Consider the following 25,504-nt stretch of genomic DNA (forward strand, 5'->3'; position numbering starts at 1 on the left):
CTTGAGAGACTTGGATGCAACTCATGTTGGACAGCCATGGACCATAGTTCGTGTTCTGTCCGATACACACAGACATGGCACATTCTCATGCAATGCATGTCCTATCCGTGAAACAAACAGGAATAGAACATGCCATGAGTGTTTTCACACTGACTATGGGTCTTTGTGAAAAAATGTGTGTGTGTATAGTCTCATAGCTTATAATGGGGCCGTGTTCTGTCTATGGTATTACACAGACAGGACACAGCCCAAAATGTTGCTAGTAGACCAGAGGGCTTAGGCTAGTGGCACACTACTGTTTTTTTAGTCCTTGTGCTGTCCGAGTAAAAAATGGACTATACTCAGACAGAATACTACATGACTATATTAGTCAATGTGACAATACACAGACACATAGGATCACGAGAAAAAAATCATGGCATGCACAGAGACATCAACCTGGGAGAACCTTTCATAGGATGATGGGCATGACCTTTGAGGGCATTGCTAACCTAGAGGGCATGTCTAACCTATAAAGGAGAGAGGGAGTGAAAACAGGAGATGGGGAGACTGAGCAAACACAAAGGAAGAGTAAGAGAACAAAAAGAAAGAGAGCAACAATGAGAGAGAAAGAAAGATGGTGCCGTATGTTGTATACTGGGCTTGTCATTAATGCTTTGGTATACTTAGTACATCAAAGCACTTCCAGTGTAACCTTAACGCGGTACTGTCATGCTGAGACTTGTAGTATAGCAAACCTGAATGTTGTGGACGCAGTCAGAGACAGAGAACACAATGACAATGAGTGACTCCTTTTCTTCTCTATGTGTGTCAGACCTTCATGATTTTTTCCAGATAATTCTTGCCTTGGCGAAGTTTGCAGTCCAGATGTCTTTGGCTCCTCTGATAATAACAGCATCACAGTGTCATCTGAAAATAATGCCACCCACCGTGCCCCAGAAATAACATATACTGCAGTGCACGCCAAGAATAAATTATAATATAACGTTCCCCCAGAAATATAATACACTCTGCCCCCAGAAATAAATAGCAATCTACACTGTGCCCAATATAAAATATAATACACACTGTGTCTCCAGAAGTAGATAATAATACACTGTATCCCCAGAGATAAATGATCTTCTTTTCTTCTGTATATGGGTCCAAATTGTCATGAAGATATCTTCAAGCCACAACTCATTTTCACACACTTTCCCCACCCTACCACTGCCTCCAAGGCTCCCCACAGATTAACAGCTCCTTTGAAGCTTAGACTGCCAAGCAATCAAACTACTTTCACTGATTAGCTGTTCGCTAACGGACGAGAACTAAAAAATAACCAAATGGGCAAGAGTGAAAAATTAAATAGCAGTGGAACATCTTCTATGAGATAGTGACCTAGAGGGGTATTCCCATCTCAGCCCCTTACACTGCCCCGATGCTCTTGCCTCACTGGCTGCAGTATCTAGGCTCCCATCAAGGCTCTTTCTGTAGCTCCTATAGAGGTGAGTAGAAGTTGTGTAAACAGCAAAGGTGTTTACTTAACTCAAATTCACTTTAATGGGAGTTATGCAAACAGCATAGCACAAGTGGGTCACCAGTTTTTGTAAAGGACACCAAACTCTGGAAGCCTGGATGCAGCCATCATCAAGATGAAAGTCTCAAGATGAGGTAAAGAGCCAAGTTGGGAGCAATCATTAAAGCAAATTTTTTATCCTTCAATTGGAATGGTAACTACAATACTCAATGGGAAGAAGAGAAAAGGGTTCTCTCTAGTGATGAGCGAGCATACTCGCTAAGGGCAATTCCTCGATCGAGCATTGCCCTTAGCGAGTACCTGCCCGCTCGGGAGCAAAGATTCGGTTGCCGGTGGTGGGCGTGGAGCGGCGGGGGAGAGCGGGGAGGAACGGAGGGGAGATCTCTCTCTCCCTCTCTCCCCCCTGCTCCCCCCTGCTCATGGCCGCAACTCACCGAGCAGGGAGATACTCGCTAAGGACAATGCTCGATCGAGCAATTGTCCTTAGCGAGTATGCTCGCTCATCTCTAGTTCTCTCCTTTGGGTATTTATTTAACTGTAATTGAAAATATAAATTGGAATTTAATTCATGCAACACTTTAAAATGATTCATTGTAATGAATAAGAAATAAATGCAATTAAGTTTTTTTTTGTTTTTTTTTTAATAAAACTCTTTTATTCAAAAAATAAAGACCACATACTGCCTGGTACCTTTAAAAGAACCCATAAGAACATTTAAACCAATATAGTGAGGGTGAAAGTTAAAAAGGCAAACCATTAATTCAATTGTTTCTAATGTCTATATTTGTATTTTCAGAATCCATCTCTTAGCCTCCTTGTAGACAAACTCCAAGTAGAGTTTTGATAAACTCTGGATGTTGCACTAAATTACTTTTTAAGTTCCATATTAACAAACATCGATTTCTGTTCATCTACTAGGATGCCCTCTTTGTCTTGAATCTTGGCTTTATCATTCCTAATAGTTTTTTTGCACTCCACATCAAGTGTGATGGTCTTGTCAAATTCAAATAGTAACAGAGATTTATATACCACCTCTGAGGCGAAGCACAAGGTGAAGTGTGGATTCTTTCTGGATGTTGTAGTCACATAGAGTGCGACCATCTTCTAGTTGTTTGCCAGCAAAGATCAATCTCTGCTGATCAGGTGGGATTCCTTCTTTGTCCTGGATTTTGGCTTTCACGTTTTCAATAGTGTCACTGGACTCCACCTCAAGAGTGATGGTCTTTCCAGTCAAGGTTTTGACAAAGATTTGCATACCGCCTCTCAGACGAAGCACAAGGTGAAGTGTTGATTCTTTCTGGATGTTATAGTCACATAGAGTACGACCATCTTCTAGCTGCTTGCCAGCAAATATCAATCTCTGCTGATCTGGTGGGATACCTTCTTTGTCTTGAATCTTGGCTTTCACATTATCGATTGTATCACTGGGCTCCACTTCAAGGGTGATGGTCTTGCCTGTTAGAGTTTTGACAAAGATTTGCATGCCACCTCTCAGACGAAGAACTAGATGAAGGGTAGATTCTTTTTGGATGTTGTAGTCACATAAAGTGCGTCCATCTTCCAGTTGCTTCCCAGCAAAGATCAATCTCTGCTGATCTGGTGGGATACCTTCTTTGTCTTGTATCTTGGCTTTCACATTTTCAATAGTGTCACTGGACTCCACCTCAAGGGTGATGGTCTTTCCAGTCAAGGTTTTGACAAAGATCTGCATGCCACCTCTCAGACGAAGCACAAGGTGAAGTGTTGATTCTTTCTGGATGTTGTAATCACACAGGGTGCGGCCATCTTCAAGTTGCTTCCCAGCAAAGATCAATCTCTGCTGATCTGGTGGGATACCTTCTTTGTCTTGTATCTTGGCTTTCACATTATCAATTGTATCACTGGGCTCCACTTCAAGGGTGATGGTCTTGCCTGTTAGAGTTTTGACAAAGATTTGCATGCCACCTCTCAGACGAAGAACTAGATGAAGGGTAGATTCTTTTTGGATGTTGTAGTCACATAGAGTGTGTCCATCTTCCAGTTGCTTCCCAGCAAAGATCAATCTCTGCTGATCTGGTGGGATACCTTCTTTGTCTTGTATCTTGGCTTTCACATTTTCAATAGTGTCACTGGACTCTACCTCAAGGGTGATGGTCTTTCCAGTCAAGGTTTTGACAAAGATCTGCATGCCACCTCTCAGACGAAGCACAAGGTGAAGTGTTGATTCTTTCTGGATGTTGTAATCACACAGGGTGCGGCCATCTTCAAGTTGCTTCCCAGCAAAGATCAATCTCTGCTGATCTGGTGGGATACCTTCTTTGTCTTGTATCTTGGCTTTCACATTATCAATTGTATCACTGGGCTCCACCTCAAGGGTGATGGTTTTGCCTGTTAGGGTTTTAACAAAGATTTGCATGCCACCTCTCAGACGAAGAACTAGATGGAGAGTAGATTCTTTCTGGATGTTGTAATCACATAGGGTGCGGCCATCTTCCAGTTGCTTCCCAGCAAAGATCAATCTCTGCTGATCAGGTGGAATACCCTCTTTGTCTTGTATCTTGGCTTTCACATTTTCAATAGTGTCACTGGACTCTACCTCAAGGGTGATGGTCTTTCCAGTCAAGGTTTTGACAAAGATCTGCATGCCACCCCTCAGACGAAGCACAAGGTGAAGGGTTGATTCTTTCTGGATGTTGTAATCACATAGGGTGCGGCCATCTTCAAGTTGCTTCCCAGCAAAGATCAATCTCTGCTGATCTGGTGGGATACCTTCTTTGTCTTGTATCTTGGCTTTCACATTATCAATTGTATCACTGGGCTCCACCTCAAGGGTGATGGTTTTGCCTGTTAGGGTTTTAACAAAGATTTGCATGCCACCTCTCAGACGAAGAACTAGATGGAGAGTAGATTCTTTCTGGATGTTGTAATCACATAGGGTGCGGCCATCTTCCAGTTGCTTGCCAGCAAAGATCAATCTCTGCTGATCAGGTGGAATACCCTCTTTGTCTTGTATCTTGGCTTTCACATTTTCAATTGTGTCATTGGGCTCCACCTCAAGGGTGATGGTTTTTCCAGTCAAGGTTTTGACAAAGATCTGCATGCCACCTCTCAGACGAAGCACAAGGTGAAGGGTTGATTCTTTCTGGATGTTGTAATCACATAGGGTGCGGCCATCTTCAAGTTGCTTCCCAGCAAAGATCAATCTCTGCTGATCTGGTGGGATACCCTCCTTGTCTTGTATCTTGGCCTTCACGTTATCAATTGTATCACTGGGTTCCACCTCAAGGGTGATGGTCTTGCCAGTAAGAGTTTTCACAAAGATCTGCATTCTTAGCTGGAAAAGAAGAGAAATTATGATTTATTAGACTAATGAAAATTTGTTCAGACCTATTTTAAGTAAAGGCAGAGGAATCTGGTGTCAAAATATTACTATAAGAGGCTCAAGCCCTTCAGGGTGTCGGGATCCCCCCCCCCCCCCCCCCCCTCCTCCCCTAACACCTCCTCCCTCTTTCCTCCCTCAGTTTCCTCAAATGTTGCCATGCTATTGAGTTAAGGTCTGGACACACCTGGTGTGAGCGTTGACCTGTTGCTTTTCTTATTATTGTTAGTGTTTAATAAACTGGAAGAGCTATGTAGTTTGAGTTTAATAAGCAATTATATCATATAACTGCTGAGGCATATCTTGAATTTAAACTCATTCCTCTATGTACCTTGTAGTTCTTCAATAAAATACTTTTGATCCATAAGTAAAGGCAGAAAAAAAATGTGGTTCAGTGTATGAAATGGTGAACTGATTCAATTCATTCTATGCATTTTTCTGAAAGATTGATAATGTGTAAGTAAAAGTCCTACATCAAGGTTTTGCTTTACCTGTTTAGCTATTTAATTTGTGTATATGATAGAACAATGTGATGTCTTTACTTAAAGAGGTATTCCAGGACTGGGCAACATTTTCAAAAATTCCCTAACATTTACTTTTATTGCCAATATTTAAAAAGTCCATTTAAGTCATCCAACTGAATTCCAGTACATTTTTTGCCAACCTCTCTGTATATCAGCCAGCTTGAGATTTCCACATTGTTATTTCAAAAGACCTCCGGGGAGTGCAAAAACCACATCTCCCTTAATGCCCCGTTGCCATTTACTTATAACTACACATTCACAACTGTACAATCTGTCTTGCCATCACAGAATTTGAAGGTACTGAGCATACCTGAGCAGTATAAACCAGAGCCTACAGGTCATAAGCCCACAATATATTGTAACATCACATCACCTTATGAAGCATATAACTTTCACTTTGAATCACCAGAATACCCCTTTAAGGACAAAATACATTTCTTCCCGCACAATGTCATATTTAGTGCCTTTGTTTTAAGACAGAGCAACAATGTGGTGAACTAAAACTACAAACTAGTCTTTTGGTAGCTGCTCTACAGACACAACGTCCAACAAATCTCATACTGTACAATAATACATTTGCGTAGTAAGTGATAGTAAGCGTAACATACCTTCTTTTTCTCCTAGGAAGGACAGCCAAGGTATAATTCTCTCGAAGCTTAATCTGCTGTAAGTACAGCTGACTGACTAACTGGCTGCAAGCAAGTACTGAATATATACTGCTGGGTGACATCAAAGAGAAGACCAACCAGTTCTCCTGGTCTAAAGAATCCGGTAATCATTGCTCACTGAAACATTCTTCATCACAACGAGATTAAATGTTTCAGTTTTCAGTTGCCAAGAAGGGCATCGCCTTGTAATTAAATCTTCCGTGTATTCATGTGTCATCATGAAACATTGCTTAAGTGGAGCAAGACAAGAATGACTAGTTCATTGGAAGTTGCTTGTAAGTATGTGCAAACAATATGGTGCAGTTATGTATTTTTATTTGTAGCACTAAACATATACAAAGATAAAGATACAGGGGATGGACAAAAATCTGGAAACATCAGACGAAAGCCTTAAGGCACACGACCGGGCCAATAGAAGAATATGACCCTGCGCCCGGCCAGCGTCCACATGCACCTGTCATTAGGTCTTCTCTTCTGTACTGTGGATAGTCTGCATGGCTCGCCCTTGGACATGTGCAGTACAGATTTTTTTTTTCCGAAAACTCCTGCTCTCCCGCATCATCGCCTAACCATTTTGGTCAAGTTTCCATTGTTTTTTTGATGAGAGTTATGTAGCATGCTGCATTATTCTATTAGTAATAAAAGAAACATGGCAGACAAATTATAAGTCAATAGGATCCATCATAAAATGACCATCCTTATTTCTCATGACCCGGGAACAATGGAAGTGATGATGCCAATGTGTACAAAGCCCAAAGGAATGATATAATGATACCTCAGGATGACGTGTCTGAAAACACATGATAGGTGCCTGTCCTTTTTATCTCTGACAATCTTTCCAGTGTGGATTCTCTTTGGCTCTACTTTCTCCTCATCCCTCTTTATATACCCTGTTGAAAACTCTACCACTAGATAGAATGTGAGCTCTTTATTATCCCTGTGCCGATTCTTTGAACTTGATGCTTATGGTAACAGGGTAAGCATACAATAAGATCATACTAGCAAATTCAGTTTTGTTTTAGGCGTGGTGCTGAGTAAAACCTGGTTTACATACATACATATGAATATATAATTAGACTTCTCAACGCGCTGTGACCTGTTCTGCAACTCATACAAGTCCCTTTTAGAGGCTCAGAAGATGAGAGTGAAAGAAGGAATCCTTTACAGATAGTAGAGATCTGACATTGAGTGGGATTGTTCTATAGATGGCCCTAGACATGTTGAATTATCTTTTATAACCAGATTATTAATGTCAAAGTCACTATAATAATCAGTTTTAACCAGTGTAAGTGCTCAGCGTAGAACAGGTCTTAAACGTTTCTTCGGAGCTCACTAGAGGCTGCCAGGTGACGTGTTGCAAGGTGAGGAGGAACACTGTGACTGGTAAAATCAGCTCACCTTCTCACCTTCTGTAACATATATAAAGGTTTCCATCATATCGCCATTTCCCTTCTCTTCTCCTATAACATATATAAAGGTTTCCATCATGTCCCCCTCTCCCTTCTCTCCTCCTGTAACATATGTAAAGGTTTACATAATAACCCCCCTCTCCCTTCTCTCCTCCAGTAACATATATAAAGGTTTCCATCATGTTCCTCCTCTCTCTTCTCTCCTATTGTAACATATATAAAGGTTTCCATCATCTCCCCCCTCTCCCTTCTCTTTTCCTGTAACATATGTAAAGGTTTACATAATAACCCCCCTCTCCCTTCACTCCTCCTGTAACATATATAAAGGTTTCCATTATGTCGCCCTCTCCTTTCTCTTCTCCTGTAACATATATAAAGGCTTCCATCATAACCCCCCTTTTTCTTCTCTCCTCCTGTAACATATATAAATGTTTCCATCATGTCCCCTCTCTCTCTTCTCTCCTCCTGCAAAATATATAAAGGTTTCCATCATGTCCCCCCTCTCCCTTCTCTCCTCGTGTAACATATATAAAGGTTTCCATCATGTCACCCTCTCTCTTCTCTCCTATTGTAACATATATAAAGGTTTCCATCATGTCCCCCTCTTCCTTCTCTCCTCCTGTAACATATATAAAGGTTTCCATCATGTCCCCCTCTCCCGTCTCTCCTCCTGTAACATATATAAAAAGGTTTCCATCATGTCACCCTCTCTCTTCTCTCCTATTGTAACATATATAAAGGTTTCCATCATGTCCCCCTCTTCCTTCTCTCCTCCTGTAACATATATAAAGGTTTCCATCATGTCCCCCTCTCCCTTCTCTCCTCGTGTAACATATATAAAGGTTTCCATCATAACCCCCCTTTTTCTTCTCTCCTCCTGTAACATATATAAAGGTTTCCATCATGTACCCCTCTCCCGTCTCTCCTCCTGTAACATATATAAAAAGGTTTCCATCATGTCACCCTCTCTCTTCCCTCCTATTGTAACATATATAAAGGTTTCCATCATGTCCTCCCTCTCCCATCTCTACTCGTGTAACATATATTAAGCTTTCCATGATGTTCTCCCTTTCCCTTCTCTCCTCTTATAACATATATAAATGTTTCCTCATGTCCCCCTCTCCCTTTACTCCTCCTAAAACATACATATATAAGTTTCCTTCATGTCCTCCTCTCCCTTCTCCCCTCCTGTAACATATATAAAGGTTTCCATCATGTCTCCTCTTTCTCTTCTCTCCTCCTGTAACATATATAAAGGTTTCCATCATGTCCTCCTCTCCCTTCTCTCCTTCTGTAACATATATAAATGTTTCCATCATGTCGCCTTCTCCTTTCTCTCCTCCTGTAACATATATAAAGCTTTCCATCATGTCCTCCTCTCCCTTCCTGTAACATATATGAAGGCTTAAATCATGTCCCCCATCTCCCCTCACTCCTCCTGTAACATATGTAAAGGTTACCATCATGTCCCCCTCTCCCTTTACTCCTCCTAAAACATACATATATAAGTTTCCATCATGTCCTCCTCTCCCTTCTCCCCTCCTGTAACATATATAAAGGTTTTCATCATGTCCCTCCTCTCCCTTCCTGTAACATATATGAAGGCTTGCATCATATCCCCCATCTCCTCTCACTCCTTCTGTAACATATGTAAAAGTTTCCATCATGTCCCGCCATCTCCCTCCACTCCTCATGCAACATATATAAAGGTTTCTACTATGCCCCCACTCTCCCTGCAGTTCTCCTGTAAATTATGTAAAGGTTTCGATCATGCCCCCATCTTCCTCATTGCTGCTGTAGGTTTGCCATCTCTTCATATTTGTGAAACGCATACCGATACCAAGATTGGTTTCTTGAAACAATAAGAGGACTTCCTGAAATCCATGCATGAGACACGGAAGCACTTCATCCTGGCTTTGCTCATGAATAGAAGAGATCACGATGACCATACACATGATATACAGATTTGTGTAGATCCTTCTTGTTATTCACAGTCATAGTCTTCTACGGCCAATTAACGAAAACAGTTTATCCTCAACCCATCATTTTGATGACTGTCTTGCAAAAAGCAACTGTACTTATTCACTTGCCCTAGATATTTTATGTTACTCATGCCAGAGCATTCTCTTTGGATTTGGGTGTGGTGTACTTTTGCCTTTGGGTGTATTACACTACATGAGGATATGGCTGTATAAACATATTTATCTATGCTTGAGAACCAGTTCTACAGATTCTGCAAGTCAGCACTACAGAGAACATCTAGTAAGTTGGTGGAGTCAAGTCCTAGGTATACTGAGGACAAGTAGTAATGTACAGCACATGGACAGTGCTTTATACCAATGTGGAAGCAAGAACATCTTAGTAGAAAGTGTTTTAGCAGAGAACATATAATTTCAGAACCTATTATTCCCATTTGATATATATACCAGCAATTAACATATTGCATAAGGATGTAATTGATATAAAGTGGGGTTGTGTAACCTAAAAAATTAGTTCAGACAAGTTTCCGGCTAGTTTAAAAAAGGTACTGTCAGCTCTCTTGACATTTCTGTTTTACTATTTGTGTCCTTCAGGAAGTAGCCATTCTAGAACATCTTTTCTTAGAGAAATGTATTGTTTCTCTGTTTTTCTAAAGGCACGAATAAATTGACAATGCACCATTTGGCCATTACTAATCTCATTCCCCGGCCTCCTTCACACAAGCATGCATTTGCATGTGTGTAGGTGCGCACAAATCTGTGCGTCCACGCACGTGCCTTAACACATGTAAACGAAGCTCCGTGCAGCATTGCCCTCAATGGGGCTGCTGCTGCTGCCGGCAGCCCCAATGAAAGCAATGGCCTACCATCTACCCCTGCAGTGATTTTTCGGGGAAGAGCTTTAAATATAAGCCCTTCCCTGAAAATCCTCACTAGCTGTAGTAAAAAAAATAAAAAAAATATATACTCACCTTAAAATCCCCGCCTGCTGAAAGGACTGCGTCTGATTGGCTGAGTACTGCCTGTGATTGGCTGAATTTGATGAATGGCAGAGCGCTGAAAGACCTTCAGAGCAGTGCAGGGAGAAAAAGCGGCTAGACGCGCCTGAGCCCTGGCAGTGGCGGACAGGTGAGTATATATTTTTTTTAATTTTTACTACAGCTAGGGATGATTTTTCAGGGAAGGGCTTATATTTAAAGCTCTTCCCTGAAAATCACTGCAGGGGAAATCGGCATCTTATTGCTTTTAATGGGACCACCGGCAGCGGCATACCCATTGAAATCAATGGGTGAGCTTTGCGATCCTCTGCCACAGCTGTGACAGCTGTAGCAGGGGATTCTTTACAGTGCTGTCACAATGTTCAGAGACAAGGGGACTCCCCACGGAGAATATTGATGCGCAGCATGGACCTATGGTGCACGCATGTCCTCTGTTTTGCAGGTGCAGGTGTTTACATGCCTGTAAAACAAGGACATGTGAACACACCATAGGGAACCAATGGTTCCGATAGGCACGGCTTTGTGCGGACATATGTACTCACATAAACACGCTCGTCTGAATGAGCCCTCAAAGGCTATACCACTGCATAGCAAGTGCAAAAAGTAACTACTGTCCAGGTCTGGTCAAAGGTAAAATATCAATGCTTTATTAATAAGAGATTAAAAATGACGATCCAAGTTAGAACCAAATTGAAATGCATAAGCGTAATTATTTTTCTTTCTCTCGGCTCTAATTTGCGTCATCATTTTTCAATCTTTCATTAATAAAGCATCAACATTTTACCTCTTACCTACACTGGGCATGAATTATTTTTTGTGCTTGGTACATACGTGGAGCAAGAAGCGATGTCAAACACATGGCTAGCTGGGAGGTTCCTCCTTTGTGTGTCCACACAATCTGACACTGCCAGCAATGATTGGAAAAGGTGGCAGTGTGTAACGGGAACCCTTTGACAAGCGCAATGGTAACACCTATTGTCAATTTTGTCAAACATTTCCAGGTGGAGGAACTCAGATATGGCACAGTGTAGAGCACTAAGAAGCAATGTGGTGCTGCTAATATATTGGACATTTCATACCTACCATAAGCTATTATAGCAAAAGGAGCATGGGATTGCCAGGGTATAATAAAACCTCCAGTAATGACATATCCAGTATAAGCCATAAATATCTTTAATAGGAACATCCATTAAGCAATTACTTATTACAGTTATGGACATTTATCACCTATCCATAGATAATAAACAATACAATATAAGTCTCTAATGAAAATGGAACATGAAACATATTACATACTATACAGGGTGTAATCAAAAAGACCGATCCAGCACTATATGTCAGTGTCCTATATTAAAATAACAATAGCGTACTTGAGCAAGGAGATATGGATGCATGGTATGGTGCACGGGCCCCTGGGGACCTCAGAAAATGGAATTCAGTTTTCAGTTGTGCCCCTGTAAAAGATGCAGAGTAAAACCCAATTTGAAAGTTGAAGAATAGCAATTTCTTTGTCTATTTAAGTTCCGTGGGACCGCTGATATGACTGAAATAAAGAAGGGGTACTTGAAGTGGTGTCCTTCTGCTATATTAGAGGCAGATCATCCAGGAAGTCATCCACAGTTGTCTGCAGGAGATTCGGGCACCGATCTGCATTGACAGTCCCTGGAATGAACATGAGTCCAATGAGGCAATCATGCCAAATTCCAACCCACATGAGTGGGTTGTGCTCTTACTAGTAATTTGCATTGGATCTGCACTAAATTGGTGTTTTGCAGTTCACTAACACAGGCCTGCAATGATCGTGTCAGCCCTGGACTGCACTGCCAAACAGCTCCATGCATTTATCATAGCAGAAGGAAACCACTTTCCTTACTTCAGTCATAGCAGTGGTCCCACGGGACTTAGAGAGAAGCGGAAAGTGGATTTTCTGCTTCTCATACGCTACTCTTCAACTTTGCAGTTGAGTTTTACTCTCTATATCTCATACAGGGGCAACAATACAAAACTGAAATCGATGCTCTGGCCCATGTGCCATATAATTGTGTAGCCCATCCATGCTTTCCTATTCAAGTATGTTATTGTTATTTCAATATAGGACATCAGTCTTGAGATATACGAGCGCTGGATCAGTCTTTTTGAGTACACCCTGTATATACTTTACATATACATACACTGCCAGTCCAAAATTTTAGAACACCTCAATTTTTCCAGTTTTTATTGATATTTACACAGTTTAATGTCTCAAATGTACTTTGAATTCATCTTAACTTGTTTATTTGTTCTGTGCTTTCATTATAAATAATGGATTAACTTTTTGCACCAATTAAATCTAGATTTTTGACTCTTCAGAGTAGTCCCCTCTAGCTGATTCAGCAGCTTTACCCAATCCAGGCATTCTTTCTACAACTACATTCAGATATTGTTCAGAAATGTCTTCCCAATATTGTTACAGAAGTTCCCACAAATGTGCTGCACTTGTGAGTTGCTTTGCTTTCACCCTTTTGTCTAGTTCATCCCAAACAAGCGCAGTGAGGTTTAAGTTTGGATGCTGTGTAGGCCATTCCATTCTTTAAAGCCTACTGGTTTCTTCTAGTCTTTTTAAGTAGTTCTGACATAACCTAGAAGTATGTTTTGGATTCTTGTCTTGCTGTAATATGAACCCTGACCAACTAGGTGTACACCAGAGGGTATTACATGGCATATCAAAATGCTGTGGTAGCCCTTTTCGTCCAGTGTGCCAGTCACTCTGTGCAAGTTGCCAACTCTGGATCCAGCAAAACAGCCTCAGAGATTCACGCTTCCTCCTCCATGTTTGACAGTTTGTGTCACACATTTAGGGACCATCCTTTCGCCTACAGAAACCCTGTGTGATGTATTAAGAACAGTGGTGCCTTGGGTTAAGAGTTAAATTCGTTCTGTGATGGAGCTTTTAACCCAAAACACTCATAAATCAAATCAATTTTCACATTAAAATGAATTGAAATGCCATTAATATGCTCTGGACCCCCCTAAGCTCTAACTACACTATATGTAGAAAAAAAAAAATCCGGCATGGAGGAGGACGCGGCAGCCTGCAGCAGCACCACAGGCCATCGCGAGGGCCGGAACGCCGGTGGTAGGTGAGTATTAGACCCCATTAAACATGCTCATGTGAACATATCCTTTGAAATCAATGGCTTTGTGTCATCACATTTTATAACCGTGAATTTCATGTGTACAAAAAGCTCCGCAAACACTTTTATCTGTTTAAGCTCTTACTTATAAAAGTTGACACACCTGTAGGAATAGTTTGCATCCAACTTTAACCCCTTAACGACGGCCCCATCGGGAAACTACGTCCTCAGAAAGTGGGCCTTAATCCTAGAGGACGTAGTTTTATGCATCCTCTTTGGATTGATGCCCACTGGCCTGAGGACGTGACAGCTCCATGCTGTCGGTGCCCGCAGGTAGCCGACAGCATGGAGCTGTCATCCCAGGATGCGGGCAGTCCCCCCCGGCATTGCGATCGGCGCTATAAAATGAATAGCGCCGATCGCAAAAAAGTAAAGAAAACAGTGTAAAAAAGTAGTAATTCAGCTGCTATGATGGATCGGATCCATCACGGCAGCTGAAAATACTCACACGGCTTGTCGGCGGTGTCCCCCGGAGATCTGGTCCTCCCGGACCCGCCGGCGGCCTTCTGCGCATGCGCGCCTGACGATGACGTCACGCGCACGCGCAGAAGCCCGGGTGTCCCCGGCAAATTTAAAATCTCCTGGCTCCCGGCTCCTGAAGGTAGCCGGGAACCAGGAGGTGTTACCGGGGACCACTGTGAGCGGTCCCCGGGCCCGCGATCACCGCTATCCATTGCGATAGCGGTGATCGCGAAAAAGTTTAAAAAGTAAAACAAAAGTAAAGTTTCACCTCCCCTCATGGATCGGATCCATGAGGGAAGGTGAAGATACTCACCCCCGGTCCTCTGCGATGTCCCGATGTCCCGGGACCCGAAATCCCCGTCTGCGCATGCGCGCCCGATGATTGACATCGGGCGCGTGCACAGAGGGGCTCGAGCCCCGGGAAATTCAAAATTGCTCTGCTCCTGGCTGCCATGTGTAGCCAAGAGCAGAGGGATGTCACCAGAGACATGATCACTGTCATCCAATGGATGACAGTGATCATGTAAAGTTAAAAAAAAAAGTGCAAAAAGTAAAAAAAAATAAATAAAAAAAGGGGTAAAAGGTAAAAAAAAAAAAGTGCAAAAAGTAAAAAAAAAGTTTTAAAAAGTTAAAAAAAGCTTGTGTTTCATCTCCCCCCACGGATCATATCCGTGAGGGAGGATGAAATGACGTACCTAAGGCCTGCGGATTTATCCGCGGACCTCAACCCAGCTTCTGCGCACGCGCCCGTCACCAATGTGGCAGGCGCATGCGCAAAAGCCGTGGTTTTTTAAAATCTCCCTGCTCCTGGCTACAAAACTTAGCCGAGAGCCTGGAGATTTCACGGGGGGCTGCGGTGAGCGGTTCCTGGTCACGTGTTCGCCGTTATCCAAAGAATAATGGCGATCACGTAAAAGTTAAAAAAAGGTGAAGCTTCATCTCCCCTCACTGATGCGATCGGTGAGAGGAGATAAAAATTTTTACCGGAGGCCTCCATATTTGCACCCCGACGCAATCTTCTTCCGTGAACTTTCCCGTATTCTGCGCATGCGACCGCTGGCAAAACACCGGACACATGCGCAGGAGTCGGGGAGCACAGGAAACTTAATATCTCCTTGCTCTCGGCGACCAACGGTCGCCGAGAGCCTGGAGCAGTGACGGGTGGCCTCGTTGAGCGGTCCCCGGTCACGTGAAAAATGGTAGCGATCTACCTTTGGCTGGTCTCACATGACCGGATAGGAATTACGGATTCTGCATGCATTTGATCCGCGGTAATACGCAGATCAATCGCATTGGATTACACAATTCCGCTCACATTAGCGGGTTGGAATTGTGTAATCCACTCGCAGAAAAGAGAACGCAGCAGGTTCTATTTTACCGCGGATATCGGCAACATAGAGCCCATTGTGCTCCATGGTCATGGATATACCTGCAGCCCATACGCAACTACGTTGTATACGGGCTGCGGGTACCCGCGTCATCGCTAAGCGACGGTGCGGGAAATACAAACAACAAAAAAAAGTGTACTGCGCATGACCGCCCGTGTAAGTACGCAGTTATGCGCAGTACATTACGCGGCCGTACGCAGGGTCACAGCCGGGCTCACAGCCGGGATCCACCTACGGCTGCGTAAGTCCGGCGTTATTCAGACCGCTACCTGTAATACGCAATTTACAAGAAGCCCCGGGAACGCTCGCCTTCCTGCAGTTCCAGGAGCAGCTTGTTGAGCGCCTTCTGTGTGAGACCGCCGCACCTCATCAAGCTTAGGGAGACTCACAGAGCGCCACTTTTTACACCCCATACCCGCCACTGAGGTCAAAAAATGACTCCCAAAAAGCATGAGAGGAGGGGGGATACCCGGTTTTATTGCCCCATGTGCCCATCCCAACCAGCCTCCATAATTATCCGTCTTTGGAAATACTACACAGTTCACATTATTACTTTTATCTAAGATTTGGGGAACGCCGAAAAGGGCGGGAGGGGGGGGGGGGATTTTAGGGAGTCAATTTTTATTCCATACAAATGAGCAATGGGGCCTGGAATTTATTCAGTTATGCCCTGCAATCCAACTCGTGTTCCCTCCATTACAGGCCTTGCCATGTGTCCTATAAGTAGATTAGGGCCACAATGGGTATGTTTTTGAACACGGGACAAGCGGGGGTATCCATTTGGGGGTGAACGTCTTCATTCCTATGTAAACTGTACAAAAAAAAAAGTTTTTAAATTGACAAAATTGCCAAAAAAATGAAAATTGTAATTTTTTTCTTCTGCTTTGCTGAAATTTATTCAAATACTGTGTGGTCAAAATACGCAGTACACCCCTAGATGAATTCGTTAAGGGGTCTAGTTTTTAAAATGGGGATATTTGTGGGGGTTCTTTATAGTTTTGGACGCTCAATGGCTCTATAAGTGGGCAATGGGGCCTGGAATTTATTCCGTTGTACCCTAAAATCCAACGGGTGCTCCTTCCATTATAGGCCTAGCCATGCGTCCTTTAAGTAGATTAGGGCCACAAGGGGTATGGTTCTGAGCACGGGACAAACAGGGGTATCCATTTTGGGGTGAAAGTCTTCATCCCTATGTGTGCTGTACAAAAAAAAACAGTTTTTAAATTGATACAACTGCCAAAAAAATGAAATTTGTAATTTTTTTCCTACTGCTTTGCTTAGATTTATTCAAAAATTGTAGGGTAAAAATACACAGTACACCCCTAGATAAATTCGTTAGGGGGTCTAGTTTTCAAAATGGGATCATTTGTGGGGGTTCTCTGTCGTTTTGGCCGCTCAAGGGCTCTACAAGTGTGCAATGGGGCCTAAATCACCTTCATGCTAAATTTCTGTTCTGAAAGCCACCGACTACTCCTTTCATTTTGGGCCCCGTTGTGCATCCAGACAAAAGATTAGGGCCACAATGGGTATGTCTCTGAACACGGGACAAACAGGGGTATCCACTTTGGGGTGCAAGTCTTCATTCATGTGTGTGCTGTACCAAAAAAGCAGTTTTTAAAACGACAGAATTGCCAAAAAAACGAAAATCACAATTTTTTCCTTTTGCTTTGCTTCAATTCATTCAAAAACTGTAGGCTCAAAATGGGCAGTACACCCCTAGATAAATTCATTAAGGGGTCTAGTTTTCAAAATGGGGTCACTTGTGGGGGTTCTCTTTGATTTTGGCCGCTCAAGAGCTCTACAAAAGTGCTATGGGGCCTAAAACTCCTTCAAGGAAAATCTATGTTCTTAAAGCCACCGACTACTCCTTTCGTTTTGGGCCCCATTGTGCATCCAGACATAAGATTAGGGCCACAATGGGTATGTCTCTGAACACGGGAGAAACAGGGGTATCCATTTTGGGATGAAAGGCTTCATTCATGCGTGTTCTGTACAAAAAAAGCTGTTTTTAAAATGACAGAATTGACAAAAAATGAAAATCACAATTTTTTCCTTTTGCTTGGCTTGAATTCATTCAAAAACTGTGGGGTCAAAATGGTCAGTACACCCCTAGATAAATTCATTAAGGGGTCAGGTTTTCAAAATGGGGTCACTTGTGGGGGTTCTCTTTGGTTTTGGCCACTCAAGAGCTCTACAAAAGTGCTATGGGGCCTAAAACGCCTTCAAGCAAAATTTATGTTCTGAAAGACACCGACTACTCCTTTCATTTTGGCTCCCGTTATGCATCCAGACATAAGATTAGGGCCACAATGGGTATGTTTCTGAACACGGGAGAAACGGGGGTATCCATTTTGGTGTGTAAATCCTCATTTTCATGGGCTCTATAGGAAAAAAATATGTCTTTAAAATGACATATTTGCAAAAATATGAAATTTTATTTTTTGTCCCCTAAATTGAACTAATTCCTGAAAAGAACTGGTGGGGTCAAAATACTCATGACACCCCTCAGTGAATACACTAAGGGGTGTAGTTTTTAAAATGGGGTCATTTGTGGGTGTATCTATTATTCTGACACTTATGAGCCTCTGCAAACTTGGCTTGGTGCAGGAAAACAAAGTGCTCCTCAAAATGCTGAAAAGTAATGTTAAATTTGTACGTCCTCTAAATGGTTAAAAAAAACACAAAAGTTTTTCAAGTGTGCATTCAGAATAAAGTAAACAGATGGAAATACATATCTTATCAAAAATTTGTACAGTATGTTTGGACATATTTGAGATATTACGGTTGAAAATGTGAAAAAATGACAATTTTTTCAAAATTTTTCCAATATTGGTACTTTTAATAAATATACACAAATTATATCGGTCTATTTTTACAATCTAAATGAAGTACAACATGTGGCGAAAAAACAATGTCAGAATCACTGGGATATGTAAAGCCTTTACGGAGTTATGCCACGTTGAACGACGCATGTCAGATTTCCAAAATTTGGCTCCGTCACTAAGGCGCAAACAGGCTTCGTCACTAAGGGGTTAAGGCATAATTTACTTTCTGTGCTGCAGAGCAGCTGTCCTTGACGTCTTCCTTGGAAATCATAAATTGAGACTATTGTTGCATTTCAGGTTAATTTTTCATATTATTTTTATGGTTTTAACTTACTTTTGAACCTTTGAACCATTTCACGTTACTTTATGGACTTAAACTGTGTTCATGTCAAAAATAACTGGAAAAATGGAGATGTTCTAAACCTTTTGACCAACCGTGTGCATGCCTGTATAACATGAATAACCAAGCCAAGTTGCATATACATAGAAACAGACTTGTTAGGCCAGAAATTTCGAGGAAGCTTTATTTTTCTTTTAGTATTCTTGTATTCCTACTTGGCTTTTTTAACAGCCTGATTTTGTGTACTGAGCGTATAAATGCCTCTCTGTTCACACAGTCTGGTAGTAAAGCGAAAAAAACTTGCAAAAACTTTAATAATCAAAAAACAGTTAGGATACCTACAAGTGACTCTAGCTATATATATACATTGCTTTATGGATGGATTAGAGCAAAATCTTACAATGGATAAGACGGGGGGACTCATCGTCAACATGGCCGCTCAACAGCTAAACTAGTGTGTGCTAACTGGCATAGAACACCAGACTTGCACTATAATGAGGGACCCTTTTCATCCCTGTTATGGGTCCTCCTGGTTTCTAGGTATGCCATTAGACCACCTACAGTAAATGTCTATGTATCTATATAGATGCCCCTGTTTAACCCCTACACGACAAGAGATTTTATTTTCATCCCAGCATTCCAAAAGCCATAGCTTTTTCGTTTTTACACTGAGGGCTTGTGTTTTGCAGGGCAGGTTGTATTTCTTTTGGTACCTTTTAATGCACCAAATAATGTACAGAAAAACTTTTCAATTGAGGAGAAATGAAAAAGAAAAAATGGCGGGAGGGGTTTAGTTTTTACAGCGCTCATGGTGCAGTAAAAATGACATATTCAATTTATTCTTTGGGACCTTACGATTGCGGTTATACCACATGTACATACGTTTTCATGTTTTTCTGCTTTTAAAAAGTAAACATTTTTTTAAAACAAAATAGCCTTTCCGTTGCGATATTTGAAGACCCACAACGTTCTTATTTTTCGATTGTGAGGGCTTTTTTTTGTGAAGTGAGCTTGAGTTTTTATTACTGCCAATTTGGGATACATACATCTTTTTGATCACTTTGCATTCAGATTTTTTTGAGCCAGGACAACAAAACAATTCTGGCATTTTGTATTTTATTTTTTATAGCCTTCACTGTGTGGGTTAAATATTGTGAAATTGTAATAGTTCAGACTTTCACGAACACAGCAATACCAAATATGTAGATTTTTAAATGTTTTAGTTTTTTTTATGGGAAAAGCTTTATTAAACTATTTTTACTAGGGATGGTCGAGCACGCTCAGTTAAGGCAGATACTCGAGCGAGCATCGCTCTTCTCAAATATCTGCATACTCGTCCTAGCAAATGCAGTGGGGTAGCGGTGAAGGGGGAGCGAGGGGGAGCTCTCCACCACTCTCCCCCGCATTTGCTCGGACGAGTATGCAGATTCTCGAGAAGAGCGATGCTCGCTTGACTATCTGCTTTAACCGAGCGTGCTCACTAATCTCTAATTTTTACACTTTTAATTAGGCTCCACAAGAAACTAGAACTTGTGATCACTTTTAATATGTACTGCAATACTAATGTATTGCAGTATACAGCACAAGGTGTTTTGAATGTTGCCTATGAAGCCCTATCTGTCGCAGGGCTTTACAGGCATCTATGCATGGCATATCTGAGAGCCTTCAGTAGGCTTCAGTCTGCAGTGCTAGTCCCCGATTGCATCATGATCAGCGCTAACTCCGATTGCTGCAGTTTCTGGCGGCTGTTAGAAACATCTGATGGCCATCGGGTATGGAGCAGACTTGGCTCCTGAGACACATGTTTACTTTATGTGTTTGAGAAGTGGCTAAACCCCCAAGTCTCTTGGGTTATACAGTTAAAAAGGGTTTTTCTTTGAAAACACAATGCTTTTCTTTAGAATCTTCAATTTAGTTTTCTGATAGTATAGTATAGCTCATGTTACATTAGTCTGAATCTCTCTTAGCTCTCGCTTCATATTGGAACTAGTCATAGTTGGTATGTATTCTTTCTTGTACAATATTCGGCATGGAGCATTTCATTCCACCTCATTCACTTCAAATGTTTTATATTTTCTTTTGAAGAAACCACACTGTGAAAAACAAGGGTTAAAATGAGAAATTACATTACAGTGATCCCTCAAGTTACAGGATACAATATTTTCAGCATACAGTGGTCTTTCCCAGGCCATTGTAAATTGAAACCACCTTCAACATACTGTACAATTTTGCAGACAGTCCGGATCTGCAGCATTTGCAATTTGCTGGAAAATCCAGCCAATCATTATGAATATTTCACTGGTAAAACGCTTGTATTACTGATGAGAATACACTGATTGCCTGTCTAGTAGCGCCTCTCTACAGTATAGTGTGGTACTACATGTTCTGTACTGTCCTCTAACTGTGTTAGGATGGGCTGCTCCTTTGGACACCAGGCAATAGCAGCTCAATTTTATTTTTCTGGAACACTGTATACTATGCAAGACCATAAAGACTATATGTAAGAGCTTGTTTTATCTGATCAGGCCTATTGGATTTCAATACGCACAATCCTTTTATCCTCAAGGGAGATAAGCCACTACCATAGCTGTCTGGCAGCAGCTTATTCCTTTCTCCCTATTGAGAAACATGCGTCCTCAGCCAATCCGAGCCCAGCGAGCATGTGCTTGAAGGGGATCAGGAAGAATAGCCATTGACTGAACTACTTTCGTTGGTCTAATTTGCCTTTCTATTAGTTAGCAAGTACCTGTACACGGCTCCCATCTTTAGAGGAATCAGTTAGCAAACAAGTGGGTGAGAATTCAGCCCAAGTGGTTTACATTGATGGGAAACTGATCAAATTTGCTGATGACACAAAGCTAGGAGGATTACCTAACACTAGGGAAGAGAGAGAGAGTATTCAAAAAGATCTAGAAAAGCTTGTACAGTGGGCAGCGACTAACAGAATGGTATTTAAAGGGGTTGTCTCGCGGCAGCAAGTGGGGTCATACACTTCTGTATGGCCATATTAATGCACTTTGTAATATACATCGTGCATTAATTATGAGCCATACAGAAGTTATTCACTTACCTGCTCCGTTGCTAGCGTCCTCGTCTCCATGGATCCGTCTAAATTTACTGTCTTCTGGCGTTTTTAGACGCGCTTGCGCAGTCCGGTCTTCTGCCTGGTGAATGGGGCCACTCATGCCGGAGAGCTGGTCCCGCGTCGTCATCGTAGCTCCGCCCCGTCACGTGTGCCGATTCCAGCCAATCAGGAGGCTGGAATCAACAATGGACCGCACAGAGCCCACGGTGCACCATGGGAGAAGACCCGCGGTGCATCGTGGGTGAAGATCCCGGTGGCCATCTTGGTGAAGGAAGAAGAAGGAAGAAGGAAGACGTCGCAGAGCGGGGATTCGGGTAAGTAATAAAAATTTTTTTTAACACATCCTTTGGGGTTGTACTGCGCCGAAGGGGGGGCCTATGGAAAAAAAAAACCCGTTTCGGCGCGAGACAACCCCTTTAACAAGGAGAAATGCAAAGTCCAACATCTGGGCAAGAAAAATGAAAAAGGAAATACAAAATGGGAGGAATTGGACTAAGCAGCAGCACATGTGAAAAAGATTTGGGTATACAATTAGATCATAGACTGAACATGAGTCAATAATGTGGTGCAGCAGCCAAAAAGGCAAACACAAATCTGGGATGTATTAAGAGAAGCATAGAGTCTAAATCATGTGAGGTAATTATCCCCCTCTACTCTTTCTTAGTCAGACCTCATCTGGAATACTGTGTCCAGTTCTGGGCACCCAACTTTAAAAAAAGACATAGACAAACTGGAGCAAGTTCAGAGAAGAGTTACCAAGATGGTGAATGGTCTGCAAATCATGTCCTATGAAGAACGGTTAAAGGATCTGGGAATGTTTAGCCTGCAAAAATGAAGGCTGAGAGGAGACTTAATAGCTGTCAACAAATATCTGAAGGGCTGTCACAGTGCAGAGGGATCAGCCCTATTCGCATTTGTACAAGGAAAGACTAGAAGCAATTGGATGAAACTGAAAGGGAGGAGACACAGATTAGATATTAGAAAAAAAATTCTGACGGTGAGGTTGATCAATGAGTGGAACAGGTTACCACGGGAGGTGTTGAGTTCTCCTTCAATGGAAGTCTTCAAACAGAGGCTGGACAAGTATCTGTCTGGGATGATTTAGTAAATCCTGCACTGAGCAGGAGGTTGGACCCGATGACCCTGGAGGTCCCTTCCAACTCTACCATTCTATGATTCTATGAAATGTGCGATGGGGGAAACAAATGATTAGGACCCCCAGTCTTAGGTGGCAAGACAGAACCCCATTTTAAATTTTGCAATAGGCCCTCTAAGTATGGTTAGATGACCAAGTGAACAGCCCAAAACAAATCAGTTGCGTTTCCTAATTGGTCATTTCTGTTCATTAACATCTATTCATGAAATTCTAAATTGCCTTTCATTTTCTATTGTGTTAAAGGAATTTCAGAGCATTTTGTTTCTAGTCATTTGTTTTCTGTAACTTACCTTGACAAGAATTATAACAATAATCAAGAGAAGCAAAAATCCCCCAACCGAACTACCGATGACTACAGGCAGAATATCGATCTTTCTGCTTTTCAGAATCGTAATGGATAACTGAAAAACAATAGTAGAACAGATAGATTGGGAGAAAATGCCAAGAATTCTTATACTGTAGGACTTTAAAAAAAACAAGAAGGATACCATTATAGAACTGCGTGCATATATTCAGTCTAGATGACATTTGAAACATTGCGAAAAAAAATACATTAAAACATGTTAAAGGGGTTGTCCCGCGCCGAAACGGGTTTTTTTTTTTTTCAACCCCCCCCCCCCCCCCCCCGTTCGGCGCGAGACAACCCCGATGCAGGGACCTAAAGAAAGCTTACCGGAGCGCTTACCTTAATCCCCGCGCTCCGGTGACTTCTATACTTACCGGTGAAGATGGCCGCCGGGATCCTCTTCCTCCGTGGACCGCAGCTCTTCTGTGCGGTCCATTGCCGATTCCAGCCTCCTGATTGGCTGGAATCGGCACGTGACGGGGCGGAGCTACACGGAGCCCCATAGAGAACAGGAGAAGACCCGGACTGCGCAAGCGCGGCTAATTTGGCCATCGGAGGGCGAAAATTAGTCGGCACCATGGAGACGAGGACGCCAGCAACGGAGCAGGTAAGTATAAAACTTTTTATAACTTCTGTATGGCTCATATTTAATGCACGATGTATATTACAAAGTGCATTATTATGGCCATACAGAAGTGTATAGACCCACTTGCTGCCGCGGGACAACCCCTTTAAATAGTCATTCCGGCGATTTTCTTTAAAATTCATTATGTAAGTTAGTTATTTCTTTCTATCAAAAACTTCCGGGAGTCCTTCTCCTCAGGTGGTCATGTGATCTCATTCTGCCCACCTGAGATTTACTTGGCTTTCTCTCAAGAAGTCAGTTTTTCAGTCAGTATAATTCCTGTGTGATGATATTATAGGGACTCTACCAAACAAGCTCTTCATAGGGTGGACAGAGACTCCTATCACAGTTACTAATAATGATGATTAGAGGCTCCTGGTGCACAGTTATAATGAAGGAGATCACAGTTCATGCTCTTGACTGTACACTTATGGTCTGTAGTTCATTTAGGCGAATATAGGAAGTAATGATATTTAGTGCCTTCCCAGCAGGCAGATATCGTACTGGCTCTAGCTGGTTATATGATGATGTGCTGATGCATCATGAGAGGGTTTAGCAGAGCATAGACGAAATGAGCAGGATGAAATCTTTGCATCAAGATGGAACAGGTATGACAAGTTAGAAAACAGATGCTTTAATGAGGCTTGGCTGAATGCTTTTTAGTGGTTACCATAGCACAAAACACTGACAGAGCCAACTATTAGAAGGCATGGTGCAAAAACAATACACTAGTAGATATTTATCCTTTAGCCCCGATCCCTGCCGGTGTCATCTTCGACAGTTGAGACCTCTCACTGCTCATGTCTCCAACAGTTTTTAGTATTTAATCCAGCTGAACTGATGAAGGGGTTTTGCCCCGAAATGTGTTTTCCAATGATGGTTGTCTATTTGACCAATTGAAGAAGAAACTGTTCTGACTTTTCAATTACTTTTGGAGCGTTGCACCGAGCCACCAGTGGGTTTCTTTTGCACTCCTCCATATACCCACGCCCATTTAGGTAGAGCGATTTCTGGTCGGCAGCACCCCTAGAATTTCTTGCACACTCCAAACCTCAATGGCCCTGCCTCTTTTCTGGGCCACTTACTCCATACGGGTTTTGCAACATCCCCTTTATTCTATTCTGCACATATTAAAAGGCAGCCTTCTAATAGGTGGCGGTATACAGACATTGTTCCTCCTCTCCGTTTGCATTGCTTATAAGATCACTAACTAGTATTGAGTAGCATCATGGTGCAATTCGTGCCAATAAATTAATTGATTTTTATTTCTTATATGTCACATTACTGATAAATATTTTCAGAGAATATCACGTGGAGAGATTGTACTTTGGTCTATTATCTTGGATCTGTTACTGTTTTAATGGAAAAGAGAACAAAGGCAAAAACTGGTGAGAACTAAACCTATCATGTGCCTTTTTGAGACCACCAAAACATCAATAGCTAAGGTGCAGAAAAGTAGAGAAATATTTAGTTTCTTTAGGAAGGGAATTTACTATGTAGGTACTTCTAAACAACAACTACAAGTCTGTAAAGCTTGAATACCTGGAACCTGAGCGTTGCAATCTAGGCTTTGTATAAGCAGTCCTATTGAGGCAATGTATGTTGCTATGATTAGGGAACTGTATAGTATTATTAGTATTTAGACCCTATAT

General features: G+C 42.1%; 2 protein-coding genes across 2 annotated transcripts in view; both read right to left on the minus strand.

The window, feature by feature from the left end:
* Positions 1 to 2,138: 2,138 nt before the first annotated feature.
* Positions 2,139 to 6,145, minus strand: LOC136625367 (polyubiquitin-C-like). Its single transcript, XM_066599498.1, has 2 exons — positions 6,007 to 6,145; positions 2,139 to 4,829 (listed from the first exon to the last, which is right to left on the minus strand). The coding sequence occupies exon 2, from the start codon at positions 4,821 to 4,823 to the stop codon at positions 2,538 to 2,540; it is 2,286 nt and encodes a 761-aa protein (XP_066455595.1). The 5' UTR covers positions 4,824 to 4,829; positions 6,007 to 6,145; the 3' UTR covers positions 2,139 to 2,537.
* Positions 6,146 to 20,114: 13,969 nt separating this feature from the next.
* The window catches only part of ITGAE (integrin subunit alpha E), a 108,554-nt gene continuing 103,164 nt past the window's right edge, over positions 20,115 to 25,504 (minus strand). Inside the window, exons 31-32 of the mRNA XM_066599509.1 lie at positions 23,172 to 23,282; positions 20,115 to 20,733 (exon numbers count right to left, since the gene is read on the minus strand). Of these exons, the coding sequence (XP_066455606.1) occupies positions 20,680 to 20,733; positions 23,172 to 23,282 (165 nt within the window). The 3' untranslated portion in view covers positions 20,115 to 20,679. The remainder of the gene's footprint in view (positions 20,734 to 23,171; positions 23,283 to 25,504) is intronic.

Source organism: Eleutherodactylus coqui, chromosome 4 (assembly GCF_035609145.1).
Source record: "Eleutherodactylus coqui strain aEleCoq1 chromosome 4, aEleCoq1.hap1, whole genome shotgun sequence".
Taxonomy (NCBI): domain Eukaryota; kingdom Metazoa; phylum Chordata; class Amphibia; order Anura; family Eleutherodactylidae; genus Eleutherodactylus; species Eleutherodactylus coqui.

What these genes read in the sequence shown, in the direction of transcription:
- LOC136625367 (XM_066599498.1), bottom strand. Translation starts at nt 4,823, where the DNA reads ATGCAGATCTTTGTGAAAACTCTTACTGGCAAGACCATCACCCTTGAG.